The sequence below is a fragment of the Hypomesus transpacificus genome, chromosome 18 (genome assembly GCF_021917145.1).
Source record: "Hypomesus transpacificus isolate Combined female chromosome 18, fHypTra1, whole genome shotgun sequence".
Classification (NCBI taxonomy): domain Eukaryota; kingdom Metazoa; phylum Chordata; class Actinopteri; order Osmeriformes; family Osmeridae; genus Hypomesus; species Hypomesus transpacificus.
Window position 1 is genome coordinate 11225344 of NC_061077.1, and position 22777 is coordinate 11248120.

General features: G+C 38.8%; 3 protein-coding genes across 3 annotated transcripts; all 3 read right to left on the bottom strand.

Moving 5' to 3' along the window:
• Positions 1-197: 197 nt before the first annotated feature.
• LOC124481036 (homeobox protein Hox-A3a-like) lies at positions 198-19086 on the bottom strand. The gene is made up of 5 exons (XM_047040794.1): positions 18969-19086; positions 16285-16325; positions 2696-2836; positions 2188-2497; positions 198-1295 (listed from the first exon to the last, which is right to left on the bottom strand). The coding sequence occupies exons 3-5, from the start codon at positions 2699-2701 to the stop codon at positions 667-669; spliced, it is 945 nt and encodes a 314-aa protein (XP_046896750.1). The 5' UTR covers positions 2702-2836; positions 16285-16325; positions 18969-19086; the 3' UTR covers positions 198-666.
• hoxc4a (homeobox C4a) lies at positions 11499-13993 on the bottom strand. Its single transcript, XM_047040808.1, has 3 exons — positions 13813-13993; positions 13334-13770; positions 11499-12805 (listed from the first exon to the last, which is right to left on the bottom strand). Exons 2-3 carry the CDS (start codon positions 13767-13769, stop codon positions 12423-12425), a joined length of 819 nt encoding a protein of 272 aa, XP_046896764.1. The 5' UTR covers position 13770; positions 13813-13993; the 3' UTR covers positions 11499-12422.
• Positions 19087-19956: 870 nt separating the features above from the next.
• hoxc5a (homeobox C5a) lies at positions 19957-22457 on the bottom strand. The gene is made up of 2 exons (XM_047040821.1): positions 21535-22457; positions 19957-20762 (listed from the first exon to the last, which is right to left on the bottom strand). Exons 1-2 carry the CDS (start codon positions 22004-22006, stop codon positions 20554-20556), a joined length of 681 nt encoding a protein of 226 aa, XP_046896777.1. The 5' UTR covers positions 22007-22457; the 3' UTR covers positions 19957-20553.
• Positions 22458-22777: the final 320 nt, after the last annotated feature.

Below are 22777 nucleotides of genomic sequence, written 5' to 3' on the forward strand. Positions count from 1 at the left end.
GATCCAGGACTCTTTAATCATTTAATCTTCATGCCAATAGAAAATGTTATTCTGTGTAGAAATTAAAAGGATAAATATGACACTGAAGCTATACTCGCCACAGGAAATTTTATTTTGCAAGTGTTTCAATACATCAAGAGCAATATCAAAGACATTTATTGTACTGTCTGTAACAAAAATATAACATCCTTTCATATGAACACATGCTTCTATTTTATAATTCCAAAGCTTGTCTTACATATTTTTTGCTTTTTACAGATGCTTATAAGAAGTGAAAATTAGGTCAGGGGACAACCGTCAATATATTACATACAAGGAAAATAGTACATCCTCACGGTAGGATGTAGGACAGTTTATAAAAAATATGTAGGAAACATGCATACACATGCAAAAGGTCTTATTTCTAAATCAAGACATGTATAGACCCCAAAATAATGTAATGATATTGGCGCATTATTTTGCTAAATGTTAGACAGACGCAAAACTTGATCTAAATCAACAAGAAGTCAAACGTCATATAATTCAGACTTGGGCTAATCTTTTGGGACCACACAGACATTTAGAGGCATGCAGGTACATTAAAATGAAACATTCCGAAAAAGATCATACAAACAGATGTTAAAGGTGTGTCATGCTGTTTTCACAGATAAGTTTAAGTCGAGTGATTTAAGGGGTCAGGAGAAGCCCATGACATTTATAATAAGCATTCATGTCAGCGTAGGAGAACCGAGTATCTTTGGATACAGAGGAGTTTTTTAGGATACACGTGGGCCAATGACTGCTCTCAGCCAGAGATATGGAAGACTGGGGTCCAGCTGCTGCAGTTGCAGGTAAGGTCGTATGGGGAGGGCCAATAGAATTAGCACAAATGTATTGGCTGCTGCTTGCCTTAGTGTGAGGATCAAGGGCTGAAGAATAGCCATAGTCTAGGAGAAACTGGTTTGGAGAGACAGAAGATCTGACCACACATGCACCGTTAAGTACTGAGTATCCACTGGAAGAACCAGGGCCGAGGGAGGCCGTGCTGGTGTAACACTGAGATGATGGCCCTTCTGTCTGTCCGACCTTGTGGTCCTTCTTGGACTTCATGCGGCGGTTCTGGAACCAGATCTTGATCTGGCGGTCGGTGAGCTTCAGGCCAGCAGCCATCTCCAACCTCCGACTACGATCCAGGTAGGGTCTGAAGTGGAACTCCTTCTCAAGCTCCACTAGCTGGGTGCTCGTGAAAGCTGTTCGGTCCCGCCTCCCTCTGTCTTTACCCTTCACTGGAAGATATGGCTCGCCTTGACTGTTGACTGGAAATCAGAGGCATAAAAATAACTCTAATCAGATGATCCGTTTTTTTCATATTCTAGATCTCAACAACCTACCAATTCTAACTTTCCAATATACAACAGTTTAACTGATCAACTTTTCCTACAGTACATGTAGAGAATATTGGAGTTGCCTGTGACAAGATGTTCTATTTCTTGTCTGAGACCACGGTGCTTAGGGAAACTTAGCTCCTGTACAGGCACAGTCTAGGGGAAACATCTGACACCTCCAATGCTGTGTGACAACACACATTAATCACAGCTACACACGGAAGCGCACCTGTCAAGTCTTCATCTCAGTCACTTAAAAGGTACCTTGGGACCACCACTGAAAACAACCACCCTTGGGCAAGTGCTATACCAGCCTTCTTTTAAGAACTAGGTCTTGAAATAAATAAAGTAGATATCTTGCTTTTCTGCTGAAAAATACCTACTTTTTACAAACAACTCAATATAGTGTTAAGATTGTTTCATGTACATTTGGCAATGGGCAAGTCATATTGTAAACAATATCAAAACTGAGCTATTCCCTAAAAAATCTGTACAACAATAAAGCCACAAACTTACAATACCACAACACTTTATAATATGAAGAGTGTTACACACTTGTCAGTATAGGAATCAAAATGTGGACTTGATAATATGATAAGAAAGCTATTCCTATCAGAAAACAAACAAAGATAGTAGAAAGCTATTCACTAATAGTTCTAACGTTTCTTTTTTTTGAATTCTTTCTGAAAGATTTCTCCTGACCTTAACATGCTTCTACTATGCCACGGATGACCCATGAGAAAATAAAGTTTAGCAAAGTTTATTGCAGTTTGTTACAATGACAGTTCAGATTCTGTTCTGCATTTTGTGTAATTGTATTTACCTAACTCTTGTAAATCTGTCGTTCTCCGGTCGTTGGTAAGCCGCCAATCTTTCATCCAGGGGAATATCTCCATGGATGAACAGCGGCTAGTAGGGGGACAGCAACTCTTCAAACTACTGATAATGTCTTTGCTACTGCTATCATTTTCGTCCACTGAGTCCAATACCCTCCAATATGTGTCAGCCTGGTACCAACTGGCATTGGCAGAAGACGGGACGACAGGTTGGAGCTCTCCAACTGCTGTCTCTTGGCCTCCATGTTTTCCCGCGCTTAGTCCAGAGATGCATCCAAACTTCTTCGAAAACGTGCCCTGCACAGGACATGGCAAGACATATTGGTAGCCTGCCATATCCGTAAACTGCAGTTCGTTGGTTTAAAAAAAAATCGACTGAACTATGCCCTTAATTTATATTGATCAAATAGCTTTAATATTCAGTTCAAATAATCTTATAAGGAAGGAAGAGGAGATTAGATGTGCATTTAGACTGTTTTCAGGACTCATATTTACAAGCATGGTGCCGTGGAGTCACGTGGGGCCGTCCTCCAATAATGGCTTGGTGGAGTTGCAAGCACAACTTCATGGCTACGGCTCCAGAGTTTTTTTTTTCAATTATCTGGACAGAGTAGCAACGTGCCTGCACGCCTTCACCTATGGATGAAAAGCAATTAGAATATAAATAGTGATACCGGAATAGAGTTGAATAGAGTCAGTATGCAATATAAGAGAAAGACACCGAAATGGGAAACATGCTGAGAGCGAGAGTATTAGAGATAAATGATGGGTAGCCTATAAAGGGACTTCCACATCATGAAACCAAATGTTTATAATATTTAAGTAACTGTTCACTGTGGTTCCTGTGTGAGAAGATGTTCTAAAAGACTGAAAACCGCGACTGAAAATAACTTCGGGTTCCAAAGTATGTGGTAGGTTATTGATATATCAAACGCACCTGCAATTGATTCGATTAACCTACTTCGATCTTTGAAGGACCAGTTCCAAGATAGAATCGATGCCATAACAAAAAGTGCACTGTAAAATCTTGTACGTGAATGTATAATTTAAATATCAGTTTGATATTAAGAATGTGGTATCAAATTAAACGTGATGTGTCTTATTATTATGTGAATTGACTTAAAATGTTATACACAAACTGAGCATGAGCGAAAACATCATCGTATGTCTATACATTTTCATATTTTTAATTTGGTCTAAAAATCTGGCCGGTCTTCAGTGCGTATAGGCTATCATGCTCATTCTCTCTACGTAAGAACAACTCTAGGTAGCAGGTATTTGCAGACTTAATTCTCTTAAGGAATTATTTGATTCTATGGGAGTGGTCAAACAAAGGATTTTGACAATCATTGCCGCACAAAGACCACGAGATCAGCTCAAAAGAATCTTTTGGACACAAGCATTAGATCGAACTTTTTGGCATTTATTGGTCAATTTCAATGTTGACGTGTCTTGTTTTTTACGTCTGTCAAATTGTAATCATGTTTTGGGATTATTTCGATAGAACCCCCACTTCTGGCTTTTCTCAGCCGTGCCCAGACAACAAAGAGATAGAAAAAAAAACATACAGTGCAAGCCCTGCTCAATCCACACTTTATTTAAACACTGTGCTTCATAAACAATTACTCTTTGTTGTTCCTATTTGGCTTCCTAGCATGGTAATGGGCGACTGTAATTTTTTGGAGGAAATGCTGTTGATTATTTTACGAACCATATTACAATCATGACAAACTCATCGAAACAGTTAAGTAGGGAGACCGGGGCTGGTTGTCACACGGGTTGGTTGTCACAGAGCTCATTACAGCCACACTGGGGGGCGCTGTGTAAAATGGTTTTCAATGTGTGCACTCTTTGGCCGGGTTTCCCAGATTCGTGAAGAAGCTCTTAACGCTAAGATCTTCTTAAGAACGTTCTAAGAGCGTTCTAGAGCGCCCTTAGAACGTCCTTAAGACGCTCTTGGCGTTAAGAGCTTCTTAACGAATCTGGGAAACCCAGCCAAAGTTTATCTGTGCTCATTCATGTTGTCAGTATGGAAATAAAGCTAGCATTCCTGGCACAAGAGAATACATTCACATTTCAATAGTAACTATTTACTTTTGCTTAAAATTTCTCATGTAACTTTGTATGTTTAACTCATCTCTATGTTGTAACTTTTGTTTAAGAAGGTCAAGCCATGTGGTTGCTCATTTACCTCAAGAGTTCAGAGGTGGGGTTGGTTGTCACATTGGTATGGGGGTTGGTGGTCACAGTTTAAATATTCAGCAATGTTTGTAACAAAAGTCCCCCCCCCCCTCATGTGACAACCAACCCCGTAATTCTCAGTGTTTTTTGTGGCTTATGACTTCATTTTAAAACGTGTTATGCTGATCAAATTAATATTTATTCACACCCAAGACCTTAAGCTTTGGACCAATAATGGCCAGGTTTCCCAGATTCGTTAAGAAGATCTTAACGCTCAGAGCTTCTTTGGATCATTCTAAAAACACTCTAGAACGCTCTTAGAACGTTCTTAAGAAGCTCTTAGCGTTAAGAGCTTCTTAACGAATCTGGGAATCCCGGCCAATGATAATCGGTTTCTATAGTTAACTGGTCCTGAGAAATACTGGCGAGAGTAAAAAGTGTGACAACCAGCCCCGGTCTCCCCTAAAAATATGACAAGAACACCTGTGTAACTGTGAAAAACGGAGGCTCAATAAGTATTATACCCTACCCTTTTTAATCGTAAAATCAGGGCACTTAAAATGCTGACAGACATAGGCTACTTCTTTTGGAATTACATGGTTTGTTTGACTAATATTGCCATTATATAAATTCATTTAAATGACGAAAAAAATACTGTACTATACTACTAATAATCTGTACATTTTTACGACTGTTTAAAACAAAAATGCAACAACGCTGCCGTGAGAAGAATCCGGGGGATGTCTCTCATCGGTGATGGATTATGCACTCTGGGTTGAGTACTGAGCTTCTCTTTGCTCAGATGGGCTACCTGCTAGCCTGGGCTATCAGTTCACTATGTTGCCACCAAGCACGGTGGAGTATCCTAAACCCTTTAAGATGAACCGGACAACTGCTCTAAGTAACCGACGTGTATTTAACCCTTTCGTGGTGTTCATGTTTGTGTTAGGCCTACTATTCCAATGTTCACGGGTCTGATGAACCCAAAATAGTATTGGGGTTTTAAAACAATATCAGCCATAACAACTTATGTAAAAGAACCGCCACTTTGCACCTGGCTGTTGTAGCTACAGGGTGGGAAAAACATTCTTACATAGTATAAAAGTAATGTATCGAATAATATAATGTAACAACATCGTGCAGGTTCCTGCAAGCCCTTTTACCACACACTATAGGTAGAAAGTGCAAAAAAGGCAGGAGACTGTCAGACATGCAGGGAGACATACAGGTTATTGATGCTTTGTTTGAACAGCAGCACCAGAGAGGAGGAAGACAGAAGGCACACAGCAAAACCTTTAGTTTAATTTGTACTTTTTTCACTTACACACTTGTATTACCTTTGGGTTAAGTGGACACGACTTACCCAAGTAATGTGTAAGGGGGGTGGACTGAATGAAAACTTTCAAATGTTCAGAAAATGAGCCAAGGCTCAGGATTGATCAATAAATTAATTGAATAATCAGTAAACATAAAACATTTGTGCCACAGACCCGAACACCACACAAGGGTTATCACATCACAACACTTATAAGCTATCATGGTGAAAATAAATGACCCGTTTTTAGCCTATTAGGCTACTATAATGAATAACGGTAAGACATTAGATTCCCGCACTCGAATAGCCTATTCTAATGCACGAAGATATAATCAAGAAGAACATTAACTGTTGGCTTCTTGAATTTGAATTGGGCCACAGTTCCAATATAGCTAAAAGCTATAGGGTGGAAAATAATACAGTAAGTTTACTCAAGTTCTTCCTAGGCTATTTACTGTAGCCGAACATGTAGCCTACTCCTATATGAGTTGTCTTATTTACTTCATGAAACCACTGTGCATTTCATGATTCGTTTTGAAATTCTAACATTTTCAACGGTGTCTCCAAACTTAATAACAGCTTAATTTACTTAGGGGAGCTTTGTGGAGGGTTCAGTGAAGGCCCAACTAAGCCAATGGATATTATACGGACTTTACACGAAGAGATGCTGTGCCATTAATATCGCCATCTTATGTCAGTGTGAGTGCAAGTATGTTGTTTGTAAGAATTAAAATACTATAGTACAACTAATATGATTATGTTACTTTTTGATGTTTGTTCTTGTTGTTTACTGCAGCCCAAGTGTTTATAGGCAAACTGGCACCATCAGACGCTCCTTTAGAGATATCAGAGAAAGTAATTAAATTCCGTTGGTTTTCCTTGCCTCAAACCGTTGTACACATTCGCTGAATTTGAGATATAATCTATGATAAACTAGCTCAGCACGAGCACGACCATAATTTAGCTCCTCGCGCCTCCACCACAATTCTCCGTGAACTCTGTTTGAACCGCCTCTACAGCAATAAATCATTTTTCTCTCTGGCACAAAAGCGCGCCGGTCGCTCTGGGTGTCAACCCTTTAACAATTCCTCCTTACCTTCTGCGCGCTCTTGGTTGCTGGCACAAACAGCTAAAGAAGTCACCGATAGTTGCCTATCATTTGCAATGATGAGTAACAATGAAACTCAAACCAAGCTGTTAACACTGACTACCCTTTTTTCGGACACACTTTACAAAAAAGGTTCGTTTTAATTTATTTCGCTTTCGTCGAAGGAAGCATGGATCTGTTCTCGTATTTTCAGGCGACAGAGCAGGCCAGATAAGAAGAGACGGAGGGAGCTGGGGAGAGGACGTTAATGGGCAAAGGATGTTGTCGGTTAAAACGGTGCATACAAATGGCCCTGTCTTGGCAGAGCTGGGAGAAGATTTATATGCGCAGCGGCCTATATTGCTGTAAACAATGCAGAGTGAAATGAAAGGACTGGAGTTTGCAGACTGTACTTCAGAAGTTAAAAAGATACACATTGGCAATTTTCCAAACGCATGTCCTGTCTTGACTTGAGCATATTTAGAAGGTTGCTCATTCATGTGTAAACATATTGGCAAGTTTTCTTTGGCCTATGTGCCTGGGTGGCTGAGTATCCAAGCTCTCAAAAGAAATGTTATATGATAAGACTAAATCAAAACCATCTACATTTGAAGATATTAGGCCTACACAATTTTAGAGGGATGCATGGATTCCTAGGGATCCATGACTTGTCTTTATAATGTGGAGTCACCATATTTAGAGATAGCCTATGATATTTAAATGTATTTGATAGGCCGTGACCAGACTATTTTGATAGCCAAATGTTCTATTATTTCTTTACATATTTTGTACTAGATCACAAAAGCGCCTGGGAAATAACAGGTTACCGTGTTGTGCCCCTGACACAATTCCTTAAACAGGAAATTTCCCAAATGATGGTTTTCTGTAAACAAGGTTTACCTTAAGTTGCAATCAATGAATGCACAACATCAACTTACAGCTAACTGGTTAACAGCAAAAAGGGCCTACCTTTCTCAAAAGTTTTGTTTCGTGAGAGCACAGTAGAATTCAAAGACATTTAGGCTAAACATGCAACCAGTGTTCAAACAAAAACTTGGTGACAATTATTGGATTAAATGTAGTTGCAAACAATGTATTTATGTTAGCCAAAGGCTAATTCAGCATCTTTAAAGGGCAACATTTTCAATTTGTTATATGTCGAAGGTGATATGGATGCTCATTCACACATATACACTTGTTCGAAGCAGACGTTGTACATCTGCTCTCTGGGGCTTAATGGACAGGAGAGTAGATTTACGGATTAATGACACACCCACCTATCTGGTCAATGCGAGAGCAGCCATGTCCCTGGAAAATAACACGGTGACCCCTGTTTCAACTCTGTTCCTTTATGCAGCTGCCAGGGTTGTCTTTAAACAGACTAGCCAACAATTCTCTCCTCTCAGTCCTAAGGCCCACATTAGTTGAACACAACTCTCACCTGCGGCAAGTAAGGTGGAGTGTTGCAACATGGCATTAAGTAGGCTGATAATCGGTACGGCAAGTATCTAGTCCTACAGTTACTTGATCATATTGAAAATATTTCACGGCACTTTTAGGAGAGCATGCAATACATTGCACGTTTATTGTAAAGCAAGTGGACTTGCGACAGTCATAAGTAGGCCTTGTAAAATACGTCCTGTCCCATACGAATATAGGCCTAATTTAAGGCAAATACGTCTTAATAACGTATCATGGGTATTTGTAATCTTTGCAAACTGCCGTAATATTTTGGTAGGGCTGATATATGCTATAGGCCATGACTAGGCTATCTCTCAAGTGGATTTTAAATTAGAACGTCTTATCAAACGTTTAAATACATGGACATGAGTGCCTGCTGAAATAGCGTTTGATATAGCCTAAATGAAGTTGACACTATTGGGGTAAAAGGTTTTATGCCATTTCACAGATCCGGACATGGTCATAGCAGGCTATAACTACGTGTCCATGTAGGCCCATACTAGAGTAGTTACAAAACAATGAACATGAACTAACCTAACTTGGAAATAATTATTTTCTACATTCATAATTATCCTGGGCACATCAACCAAACTATTAGTGAAGGTGCCAATGAGACGTCACGGTAAATACTTTCTAAATACTTTCTAAATCAACAAAATAATGTTGCATTGAACATGTCTATTTCCATGTCCATTTCCATAGGCAATTGACATGTCCAGTCCGGGCAATAAGACAGGAGATACGGGGATATGTTTTTATTTAGAAAAAAGGTATTCATTCGCCAAATTGCACTGCAACGAGTTTGTTGTAGGCCTAATTGTATAGGAAATGCGTAAAGCATGATACGAACCCGTCTTTTTGCAAGTTTGGCCTGTACTCTCGTGACATGTGATACTTACATGTTTTGAATCCTGCAGCATGCAACCATTCTCCAAAAAAGAGACTTCCGAAGTCTCTACCCTGAGATGTCGTATTACCCTACAAAGCAGCTAGAATGTCTGTCATCACTATTGGGTATGTACACACTGCACTAAGAATAGGCCTAGACAGATGAACTCGCGTCTAGGTAGGATCAAATTACGAGTTTGAGGCCTTTGGACACAAATAACTAGCCCATTGTATAACCAGTTGAGATGTAAACATATTGTTGTCCATTTCATTCGTTAAATATCAGAAGCTCAGGAGGCCGAGCCGAAAGGCTTATAACTGCTCTGATTAATTACGACAGTTTTTCATACAGGATCGTCAAGTAGGCTTTTATAGCCTACCTCCAAACATTACAGCAAGGCATATTTGGAAAGGAAGGCCCATGGAATAACATATTTATTCACATTGGAATTAAAGCAACTCGGTCACGGCCACTGGTGATTTAAAGACAACTTTCAATATTAAATGCAATAAACAATATCCATGTCAACAGAAAGCGCATTTGCATAGCCTATCACTGATTACTTTTGTTAGGAATTAATATCTGATTTCACATGATCACACTCACATAAACCGCTCCAGGGGCACAATTTCCAAGTCCTTCAAATTTGGAGGATGTCCTTAAAGGTTAGCTAGACGCGCAAAAGAAGAGAGTTGGCCGAAAGTTCACCGCTTTCTCGGGTCACCACGGAGCCCAACAAAAGAGTAACACATTCAGAGGTGCCCTTCCATGGACCCATCAATAGGCCCATCGCAGAAAAACCCACAAAGAAAGTCGATGCACTGACGAGGGCAAGGGGGACCAACGAGGGTACACAGAAGGTACACGTATAGAGAGCCCATCGGGTCATGGGGTTGAAAAGGTCGGCCATCCTGACTGAAATAAGTCTAATGGGACAGAAAATGTGTCCTCGGGGTGAACTCGGACTTCTCGTGGTTCGCCCCCTAACTTCAATCAAGTACCTTTTCAGCTTCGCGACATGGAGGCGTCAGACCCTTGAAGGAGAGTGGAGGGATGCTGCGACTGTGGCGTGCACATTCATTCCTCTCATCTGTCTGGCTACATAAAGGCTATGACTTTAGTTCTCAGCGCTTTGCAACGCCATTCCAAAGTCATGTCCAAGTCAATCTTAAGTTTAATTTAGGTTTCCATATCAAAACTCCACGTTGGAATTTCCATTTTAATTAATTAAACCAACTATTGAAAATATGTTGCTATTATTATACATTATTATTAAAGCTCAAAAACATTTCACTTTGGAGTGCAAGATTGATTAACCAGAATACCTCGGCCCTTTGTCCTCCTCTGCCCCCCACCTAGCAAGGCGTTTTCTAATGTCTATTCAAGTCACACTGTTTATATATTCTCTTAGGCCTACATTCTTGCACGTTGTTGATGATGTGTGTTTTTTACTTTGCCCACTGCACCACACAAATATTCGTATGTTATTAGTAGGCTATTGATGATGACCAACTCTAAATAGAAAGAAGAAGCCTTGTGACTATAATGTAAATACTGAATTTAAATGGAAAAACGAATAGAATTTATGCATTTCATACAGTGGCATCTTAATATGGAAGCCAAAGGGCACCAAAGACTGTTTCCAGGAGAGCACTAGGACTAGGCCCTGACGCAGGTCTTGGCTACTTACCAAACATAGATATGCCGATGACGTTGCTAGACGTTTTTAAGCGCCACCTTTTGAACAATATCTTGTCAGAGACAAGTATTTTTCAAGTGTATTTTTATATTAAACAAAACGCCTTAAGAACTATACTTTCAAATATGTTTTGAGTTTTGTTAGCCTACAATGTTTTTTTGTACGAACTGTCGATATTAGGCTACATCTGCATGGCCTAGGCCTATCAAAACAACCCATAACAAAGAATACGACGGTTTGTTTTTCTTGCAAATAATTATGCCTGTATTATTCAAAATATTGTCTTGATTCTAGATTGCTTCTAGATTACAAGGCCTCCACCGCCCTAAATCATTTCTCTTAACGTTACTGCCTAGACCAGGACAGCATGAGACCATGACACATTACGCTGAATTGTTGTCTACGTGTGGATTCAGACCGTATACAAAATCCTAGGTTTAGCTTAGCTAAAACCATAAAATGTGACCAGACTGACCTTTTTTATTTAAGAAAATATCGAATGTCTACAGCTCTATGATGTGACAAGTAGTAGCCCAAATAGTTATCCAGTCCAGCAAAATAAACTGATCGTAAGCCTATTGCTTGCCAAATTCCGAGAATATATATGTGAGATTAAAGAACATGCATGCACCACATTATGTCCAGACATTTAGCCTATTGACATTTCAAGTTTTATTCAGAAATTATTTAAATGTAATTGCACAGGCTATAATAGGGATGGTGGTTTAAAAAACACACAGGACAATTTAACACTGAATTAAACGTCCATATGTAGTATGGCCTACAATCCGTTACTGATGACTGAAAAAGCTGCACGTCAATTCCGTAACATAATTACGCAGGCAACATAAACACGTTTGACAAGAGATCGTCTTGGACATTAAAAAGTCACATTTTTAGATAGCAACATCTAAAGAAATACAGAACTTGGACAATAGCTGAGCAAAGCAGCTAAAAGCTTAGTTCAACTTCAATGGTTATGAATGAATTTCAGGCAAGCGAATATAAAACTAGTAGACACTCACTGTTTTATTGACCAATATGATTATCACAAGAACACTAATCTCCGTTTATTGCATTTCACAATAATTTGCGTTGAACGGCCTAAAACACAACATCTACATCACAAAACTAAATTGTAATGAAAAATTCTGTATTTGAAATATGCGAGGTAATTCACACATTGCCTAAACATACACGTTCAAGACCAATGGTGTGTGTTCCAGCTTTTTACCAAAAATAACCTATAGGTCTATAATATCCTTCCAGTGTTGTTGAAATAAATAGATTGTGCATTTCACCTTGGGCAGAGCAAAAGAATAGCTCACAATAACATTTTGATAAAATGTACATTTTTCCTTCATTCAAAACATTTTTCATGAAAAAAACAATTTTTGTTTTAAATAAATTAAACCCTGTGTCACGTAAAAATTATCCATCGGTATTCGCATTAATCCATGCTATATAACATGCATTTTATATAACTTTGGACTAAAAGGAAACCGCACAAGATACCTACGAAAACAAAATATATCATGTTCTATAAATAACCAGTCATTTTTCAGTCTTCCATGTTCAAGGGGTTCGCCTTTATAACCGTGTAATATCCTCGCCAAGCTGTGCTCCGGAAAGTTCATCGGGTGTAGACACAACGTTAGTAGCCGAGGCAGCAGCAACTGCGCCGGCAGCTGAAGTTGTGTTGGACCCGGAGGATATGCCCGTTGAGGAGGAGGAAGATGACGATCTGACTTTGGTGTTAGGAAGCCTATGGTCTTTTTTCCACTTCATCCTGCGATTCTGAAACCAAATTTTGATTTGACGCTCGGAGAGAACCAAGGAATGAGCAATCTCGATGCGCCTTCGCCGTGTTAAATATCGGTTATAGTGGAATTCCTTCTCCAATTCTAAGACCTGCTGCCGAGTATATGCTGTCCTAGACCGCTTGGCGTCCGCTCCATTGTAATTTGGGTTCACTGGACAGGGAGAAGTAAGGAGAAAAGGAAACAGAAAGGGGGAATGAAGGAATAAACAAGAATAGCCTTAACTTATTATATATCCATGTAAATGAGGGGCATAACGTTATTTTTATGTGTGATTGTTTTCGTCTTTAAATAATCTAAATGGGAAGTTAAGAACTTCTCCCTGAAGTCAGAGGACACCCACATCTAAAATGTGCTAAATTATTAATGTAAGATTACAAAGCCCTGTCTTTTTTAAATTCAGCTCTCCCTCTCTCTCCATCGCGCAATACATAACAGCAGAAGCCACATGGTGATACGGCTGCCCTGAGTATACCTCGGCTATAAAATTTATGGTGGGTGTAATTACCAATGCCGAGTCGTAAATCCGCCTCAATTGTGCCATTTCAAAGGCTTCTCTGCTATCGTAGCAGGGGCTGGCAACGAGAGGGGAGTAAGAGGGACTGATAAAGGGAGGGAAAGGGAGAGAGGAGTTAGGAGAGCTGGAGAGGATGCAGAGAGATAAACACACAAGTTGCCTACCAGTGCTGACGTGAATTTTCTTCATCCAAGGGTATACCACTGGCTGCTTGGAGGAGGCTGCGCTGTTTGGATGCTCCGGTGTAGCTTGGTTGCAAGCGGAGGATGCAGCCGGTGGGGTGGATGGGGACATTGATAACTGTGGGGTCTCACATGAGGCCGGCTGTCCTTTTCCTGCAAGTAGGTGTGCCGAATGGGGTAGTCCATGTCCTCTTGGTGTGTCAGGTTCGGGGATGCTTGGACAGTTATATTGGCGTTCTTGGTAGCTCGCCCGCGGAGGATATAACTCCTGATGGTGATGCTGGTAGCCAGGGTCCCTTGCGCGGCTATAATATTCTGGACTATGCTCTGGGATGTAGCTATTTTGCGAATATTCCTCACATGGAGGAAATTTCGGATCAATGTAGTTAGAGTCCATCAAATACGAGCTCATGATCATTAATTTCGGAAGTGGAAAATAATTTTTCTAGCTTTGTCGTTTTTCTGCTCCATAAAGCCCTCCTACTTGCGAGCAGCCCTGTAAAGTTACTTTTACCACGTGACCCCAAGGCCCAATAGCAGAAGATGAGGTAGTCCCCGGATAAGGAACCAGAGGTATCTAACATACCTACGGTTACCATTGTGAGCATAATCTCTCTCTCTCTCTCTCTCTCTCTCTCTCTCTCTCTCTCTCTCTCTCTCTCTCTCTCTCTCTCTCTCTCTCTCTCTCTCTCTCTCTCTTTCTCCCTTTCTCTCTGGTTGAGTTAGCCACGAAAGCAGTTGATCTGCAGCAAAACATGCTGACTAAGCCCATTCTGCAACAACATTAACTTATAATACATCTCCCTAAATAATGAAATTATAAAAATAAATTAATCATAATATACAGAACACTGATAGCCACTTGCAGTCATTATGGTATACCCTCTCAAATCCATAGCTGCCAGGACTATGCATACTCACTGACAATTCTCTTTTACGTGGGAATAAGGATCTATTCTTCACACTTGTACCTGTACGAAAGAGCTTAGAACTAAAAAGTGGAATGGGGAGTGGGAGCAGACGATTCACTTGGCCGCCGTAGTATTTCAGTCGCCCATGTATTCCTGTAGAGACGTATTTGCGATTGTTAATACTGAACACAAATTCGGTTCTACAGGGTACATATAGACAACTAATGAGTTTGGCGTATGTAAAAGACTTTCTCTCAAGAAAACTAAAAAACGTATGTAGATGACAAATAATGACCGGGTTTCCCAGATTCGTTAAGAAGCTCTTAACGCTAAGAGCGTCTTAAGAACGTTCTAAGAGCGCTGTAAAACGCTCTTAGAACGTTCTTAAGAAGATCTTAGCGTTAAGAGCTTCTTAACGAATCTGGGAAACCCGGCCAATGGAAGAACAAAAACGTACATTAAACTGCTTGATATAAAAGTCAAATGCAAACAAAATGCTGATCTCATTGTGACGGACACACTAATCTGCATGCAGTGATTTGCGATACAGCGCATCAGTTTGGGACATAACTACACAAGATATGTCAATCAAAAACTGGAAAATATTTACTCTGTTCTCCTCTATACGAGTATACAGCTAATTGCATTAAGACTAACACACACATATACACACACAGGCCTAGCAAGATCAGTGTCCTGCCTTTGAGGTGACTCCTATATGAATATTCAGTCACGAACACGATGGATACAAAGCCTCCGCGTGACAGCACAGATGAAAAATAAGTTTCTATTGTCCCCAACGATTTCTTGTTCTTCCCATTACCATACTGACCGCCGGGTAACCTTTCTGCCTGCCATTCTAAGAAGTTAATGAGAAAAGCCCAGATGAAAAATGTTAGATCAGACATATGACCTGTTACATTGTTAAAAGAAGAAAACACAGAGACTGTGAATATATTAAACTATCTTGTTTGGATATGTATTTTGACAGTCCAAAATATAGGTTCTGTGTTGTTTTGTTGTTGTTTTTTTACTGTGGACATGGTTGCCTTGTCTTTATTTATGTCGTGTTTCTTCTTCTTTTTTTCCAGACTAAAAAACGGTGGCCAATCAATAACTTTAACAGAGTACACTACATCTGTATAGTACGAAGAAACCATCTAAACCAAAACCTTTATGCAGCCTATGTGATCCTTTCACACGATGAACGTCTAACAGACTTTGTTTCTTCACCCCCTACAGACGATCTCAAAGAAGATCTACCACGCCCACACTCCCGTTGCGCCCCATACTCGAGTCCCGTGGACCCATTTTAATATTAGTTAGACAGCCTGACCTGTGTTTCACCTCTCGCGTTTGACTGCTTCCAATAGTTCACTGCCAAGGATTATTGATGGGGAAACAGCAATGAATTCTTTCTAGCCCACAAATGGCTTTCAAATCTTGCTCATAGTTCAATAACTAGTTATAATGTAGAAGTACAAAAATTGAGGCCCTCGGGCGAATTAATTTGATATCCCAAGTTAGAATAATGGTTAAACTCTACACGCAAAAAAAATAAGAAACATCTTCACATGTTTGAATACAGTATATTCAAGCAAAATAATCGAATATCAACCATACGCTACTGTGTATGGTTGGTAAAATAAAGTTAGCTATAAGCCTAATTACAATTCAGAGGTAATGCCAACTACAAGCCTCATAATTGACTTGGTCCGAAAACTCACACCAAATTCACATTTTAAGTATTCCTAAAAAAAAATAGGGCCACAGGGGACTGGTTAGGGAGAAAATCAAAGATGAAACCAGGTATTTTCGAAATCAAGAAACAGATGACATAGTGATACCGAAATACTAATACAATATGCTTAACGGAGAACTGAACAATACAGTCAAGGGCTGTTGTTGCAACTCGACATTAGGGTCCCTCTAGCCACGGTCAGGGAACATTGCCCTCTGTGTTGACTTTGCAGGTACGTGCTCAACATCGTTAGAGCACACAGTATGTGGCATTGCACTTACTTAGAAGCCTGGGCTGTGTCCCTATCTTGACTGCAGGATATCTGTCAAAGAAAAAGCAATACATTACTGTAATTAGAAAAGCATGTACCACATGACACGTTTAAGTTCACTAGACTACCTTCTTAAACTAACATGCATGAGGAAGAAGCTATGAAATGGATAAACGTCTTGAATAATACCAACTAACGGGATGCTGTCATTTGTAGTTACATTACAATGCTAATGGATCATGTTGAAATAATTGACTACAGTTTAGTTCACAGTTGCATGTTTTTGTGATTTAAAATGTATTCTACAATCACATATTACATGGAAGTAATATTTACATGTACATGTATTTATTTAGCAGACGTTTTCATCCAAAGCGACTTCCAAGAGAGACCTTTACAAACTGCATAGGTCACTGATAACAACAAGATATAGCCCCCAAAACATTGCGGGTAGCCAAAACTTGAAGCACATAATGTGAACAACCAAAATAAGTGCCAAATGGAAAAACCACAAGAGCATTAAACAAGTTACAATTAAACAACATGAATCGCTATTCATTGGAATTTAAATCAGTTACTGCTGACCAACAAGAGCAACAAGTCTCTAAGCAAGACTCATTGTGATCCTTGAGGAAACTAACATTGGGACCAGCAAACGATTCCTAAGTACCGTTTGTACTCCCGGAACAAGTGCCTCTTGAGCCTTTTCTTGAAGGTGGGGAGAGAGTGTGTATTTAATATAATATGTGTATTTAAAAGGGATTTAGTTAATATTTTCACATTAAGATGGGCAATTATAATACATGTATCTATTTCCTTATGTATTGAATCTGTATGACTAGAGTTTTCTCAAAGTTTATACCATAAACATTGAAAATAAAATAATGAAGCAATTATCACACGTTAAAATGAAATCAAAAACACATTGACATGAATCACAAACATATTCTAAATCACATTGCCATGCCCATTGGAATGTCTCAAACTTTCTGAAAGGAAATTTAGCTTCGTTACATAATTCTTTAATATTCAATGGATGCCCTGCATTTCTCTAAAAGAACTGTACGATCCGACAAAAACTGGTTTGGGGCGAGATATCTGAGACAGGTAATTAAGGAACATTTAATGACATTCATTATTGTAGGCCATTTCCATGGTAAAATGAAAAAAACACCTCAACTTGTCAAAGACTTATGAAGACGGAACCGTTATTCAGAATTTAAGTTTAGAAAGTTTGTATTTTAGAAAAAGCCTATAAATATAGATAATGTTATATAAATAGGCTATATATGGACTATTTCATTGGTAGAAATGTTTTAACGGAGCAACAAACGTAATACTAATCTTCGTTGTGCATGTATTTAATTATACCATTACAAAGTATCTTCATTGAAAGTATGTTGAACAAAAAATGATATATTGGCCAAACAAAAACAAAAGTAAGCCATTATTCAATAGTATGATCTCGTCTTTTTATCAAGTTAAGTACATAAAATGAATTTCGGATTATGATTGGCTATAATAATGCTTCCTGATGTTTCCTTTTTCTATGTGAAATAAGTTGGCATTTTATTGAATAATCATTTAAACATTTAAGCATTAGGAGTACATATTTTTATATTGAACATACATTGCCATGTGCTCCAATATACTGCACAATAAGAAAATATAAACTAATGAGTTGAATTATGATGGAAGAGAACACCTTTCATTATACAGGAGTGTGTTACACAGCACCCCCTATTGGAAGACCAAGAAATGAGTTAATGCAAAACAACACAGCTGACAAAAAAGGCAACAGTTACAGTAGGCTACATCCAACCAGCTGTCACCCCATGAGAAAGTAATGGAGAGGTGTGCATGGTAAAAATGTTAATACATAGTCTAGATATGTTTCATAAACAGTCCTTAATACTCAACTGTTGCATACATATTGGGAATCAAGTGGTCAGTGCATGGATCCAACTAACTAGGCCACATAAGACATGTCATAGAGAGAGAAAATGAAAAACTTTCTCACTACACACAGAATCACATAATTTGAACTGAATACACACACTCACACACACACACACACATTCGTGCAGCATGTGATATTCTCTATTGAAAGCTAACAAGTATGGATTTTGGCAGTTTAAATGAATAAAAGTTAGGACACTGTGATATCATACCAGTGTCATTTGTGGAAAATGGTGTGTCTGTGTGTCCCAGCTGGCACACATAATCCACATCCCACCCACCATCAGGGTCTAGAGCAGAGTTATTTTAGACAACATTTTATTTTTTCAACACACACAATTAGATGAAAATTCACCATATGCTACAACAGAATTTAGTTTAAGTGCCTGCTTTGTAAGAACAACTAAAACCAGGGAAGCCAGAGTCAGCTAAAATATTTTATATAAATGTGTTATAACATTTATAAGAACTTGTTTTAAAGTCTACAGTTTTCCACTGCGGCAATCTTACCTTCCATGTTGACACCAAATAAACCAAGGAAAAGCTCGCTTGCAAAATGCTAATTGATTATAGCAGCAGGCATATTAGTTTATATGTTTTAGGCCTGGTTTGATGGGCCTATGACTGAATAATTCCGACCAATTTTGTGCCTGAAAAACATCAAATAAAAACCTATGATTTCCAGGCGCATATAAATGTTATTTTCATTGTAAACATGAAAAACACACAACTTACTGGAACGATTGGAATCCTTATGTGAACGAATAAGTCCAGGAAAGGTAGTGTTGCCTACAAAGCTCTTTTCTTTCTGCTTCTCAGATAAGGGAAGCCAGCAGCTGCGATTCCCAGACAGTTAAGATTATATATGATGTGTATATATCGAAGGTTTGTCAGCTCTTCCAGGCCATAAAACCCACTTTAATGACACCACGTGTTTCCCATGCACCATTCACAGACCCTGCTTCAGGCAATTGGCATAAATAACCTTCAAAACTTTAAAATACGCTAAAAGACATAGAACAAGGAATTCAATACATTGTCATCATGGTAGGGTAAAGCTAAACTGCTAACTGTAAAAGCTCAGAACATGTTACCCATGAACTAGTTTGTTTAAGGGATTAGAAGACTATCGGTTTTTAAAGGTGAGTAGATTTTTTTTCTTTCATATGGGACTGGTTAACGATTTACTTAAAAAAAGATAAACTGAAAGATTTCCAACTATTTAGTCCAATATATAAACACTTCCTTGACAACAAAGTACACGAGATAACGATATGAAGTCACCGACAATGTTCCGGCATCTTTGCCCTCTGCTCTGACGTTTGTCTAAATTTTGGCCTAGCATGGGTTACACAACCAGATTGTCTGATCGCTGATGAAAGCCAACGCCGTGGTTACTCAGGCTCTCTGGTCACATCAAGCTTCAGTTCTACGCTGGAAACCACTGTTTTGTCTTTGCAACAGACTATCTTCCTCTTCAACCCAGTCAAACAGGAAAAACTTTGTGGTGTAGTGGCTGACGAAAAGCAATAAAGTTTTATTTGGGTTTTAAAATGTTATGTGGTTTTGTCTGGCATATGCCACAGGAGGCAACAAATGATTTGACAGATTCGTATAAACAGTACATATTCAAATACCAGAAATAATAAATAACACGAACATGAAGGTATTCATGTATATGAAATATGTTTATTTAGGCTATAAATGAATAAATTACAATCAATGCAGTTTGGCTATCGTAACATAGATTATGATACATGCACGTCCACTGTTGATATCAGAATGTTTCATTATTATCAATAAAGGATATTCAAATTACTAGCAACTTGTATCAGTTCAAGATAATGTTCTGCATATCAGTTTTACAACACGTGTTAGGCTGCCATAAGTCAACTTTACTGTTTTAGGGTAAACATCAGTAATCCCTCTGCGATAGTGAACTCACATTTTTGTATCATTAACAATCATTATCAAATTAGTATAATGTATCAAGAGAAGACACGCATTATCTAAAATAGCCCTGCTATATTGCACCAAAATTAAAGAGGGAGTGGCCTTGCATTCTGCGACCCCTCCCATTGTAACCTTCAACACAAATGATCACATTTCCTTACATTACTTTAAAAACATCAGAACCATTCAACAATGGAATTAAATTCAACACCTTATGTTTTAAACAGCACAGGCAAAATGTGCATGGCTATAATGAAAGCAATGTATTTGAAAAGCACCTCATAGGTAGGCTATTCTGACCTCTGTAACCGAGCAAATTTAGCTTCTAATTTATCTGGAGATCTGACAAAATGCAGGGTTATTTTTGTTACTTGTTTAATTTCAACTTTAAATCCTTCTTCCATTTCATGCGTCGATTCTGGAACCAAATTTTGATTTGTCTTTCATTCAGGCAGAGGTTATTGGCGATCTCAATTCGCCTACGGCGAGTGAGGTACCGGTTGAAGTGGAATTCTTTCTCCAACTCCAGTGTCTGGTAGCGGGTGTAACTGGTCCGCGACCGTTTACCGTCCGATTCTGAAGTGGCATTAGAAAAATGCAAACTTTAAAAAACCAATGATAAATTAATTTGACACACAAATTCCACGTAGTAGGCTAACCCATATCACATTTTATGGAAGTACACAGTATACAGTGGACTTAAAGATGACATTGAAATTGTGAAATGCAGTGAGAAGTGAAAGAGGTTTGAGTGAAAAACTGGAGTATCAGTATGTTATTTGTAGATATTCTATGTATCTAGAAAAATGATAATGTCAATTATTTTAGTAGACCAATGCTTTAAACAAAGGTGGATAACATATCGACTTGAAAAATGCTAGCGCATTACTAATATTACGTTGTTGCAACTAGTGGTTCATCCATGAGAACAATCCAAGGTGAAAAGTTCAGTATTAGGTCAGGACAGAGTCTCCCGAAAGGGTTCAACTTAAGGCTACTCATTTTATAGTACAGCATACAATAATCTATGAACAAACTGAAATGACAGGCTTTAGTTCGACCAAAATTATAATAAAACATGAATCTAAGTAGCCTACTTCTATATAATTTTTGTTTCTCTTATCCAATTATACCATCATAAATCTCTCTGCAGATCACCTCTACTCAGTAACAGAACAGGTTTACGAGCAATAGATGCCTTTGTCATAAAATTTATGACTGTGAGTTTTATTATTTCCTGCTTTTGGCCTATAAAACTCAAGAGGAAATGTGAATGGGCAGAGGAAGTATTGGGACGAAAGAGTGAATGAGGGAAGACACAGTAGCCTACATTAGAAAATAACTTTACCGTGGCTCATGTGTAGCTTTTTCATCCAGGGATAAATCTCTGGCTGCTGTTGACTGTCTTGTTGGTGATGGTTCAAAATATTCTTTCGTTTGACTGTGTGCACAGTTTCGACCTTCATCTTGCTTTCTTCAATTCTGCCGTTGGATTTTTTTGTCAGTTCCATGCCCCTGTCAATCTCTTCGTCTAACAGCCCATTACAACAGTTGTTAAGCCCGTTCGCCTCCACGGAGCTACTGGAGACCACTGCCAGCTGTGGTCGTGTTGGTAGATGAGTATCCGTGTTGTAGCGCAAGATAGTTTTCATCTCTTCTCGTTCAAAAGAGTTCGCGATAGGAACAGGAGAAGTAAATGTTCCGTTGAAATGACGACCATTGAAACCGTGAAGATTAGATTGATGGCGCTCTGAAAGAGAGCTATAGCCTCCAACATTCTGCATATTGTATTTAGGTTCTTCGTGCGTTTGCCTAAACATTTTAAAAGACAAGTAGCCCCCCAAAAAAGTTAGGCTACTTGTCTAACTAACAACAAAATAAAAAATGATAACAGTTCATGGAGCAGCCTTGCTAAATAAGCAAAAGTGTACTAAAAAATACATTTCTTTGAAGCTGATTTGAAATTCAGGTTTGTCTTGCCCAAAAATAATCCAGGATTTATAGGTGGGGGTGTTACATTTGTTGTACTTGATTCGACGCGCGCTGCCCAAATATGGGGTAATTGAAAGGGATCACGTGCAAATGTTGGCCAGTCATAAATTGGCTTGATACTCCAGGGGATATTGATGAATAGGGGAAACGTGTCCGGTTAACATTGAGCTTTTGGTTGTTCGAAATCGTGGCAAAAAAGGGCGAGACAGTAAGACAAGAGCGTCATCTTGTGTCTGGTATGGGGCAGGGCGGTCATATGTGCCCACTCCAGTCAACCCATTGCCTACCATACCATTGGTATGAGAGGTTGAGTGCCCCACAGAGGCTGTATAATGACAATCACTGCAATTATTCAGGAACACCGCCTGCAAAACATTTAGGAGTAGCGATAAGTAGGCTAAATGTTTTTTTAAATAAGAATAAGATTCGTACAAATTATAATAACGATAGTCTGTAGTAACCTAGTTCAAAACTCCTATTATTAATATAATAATGCAACTATAATAAATGATATAAACAATTATAAAATAACAATAATAATAATAATAGTGAATTAAGCAAAATCAAAACCAGAGTAAAAGGACACAAGGTGTAATTGA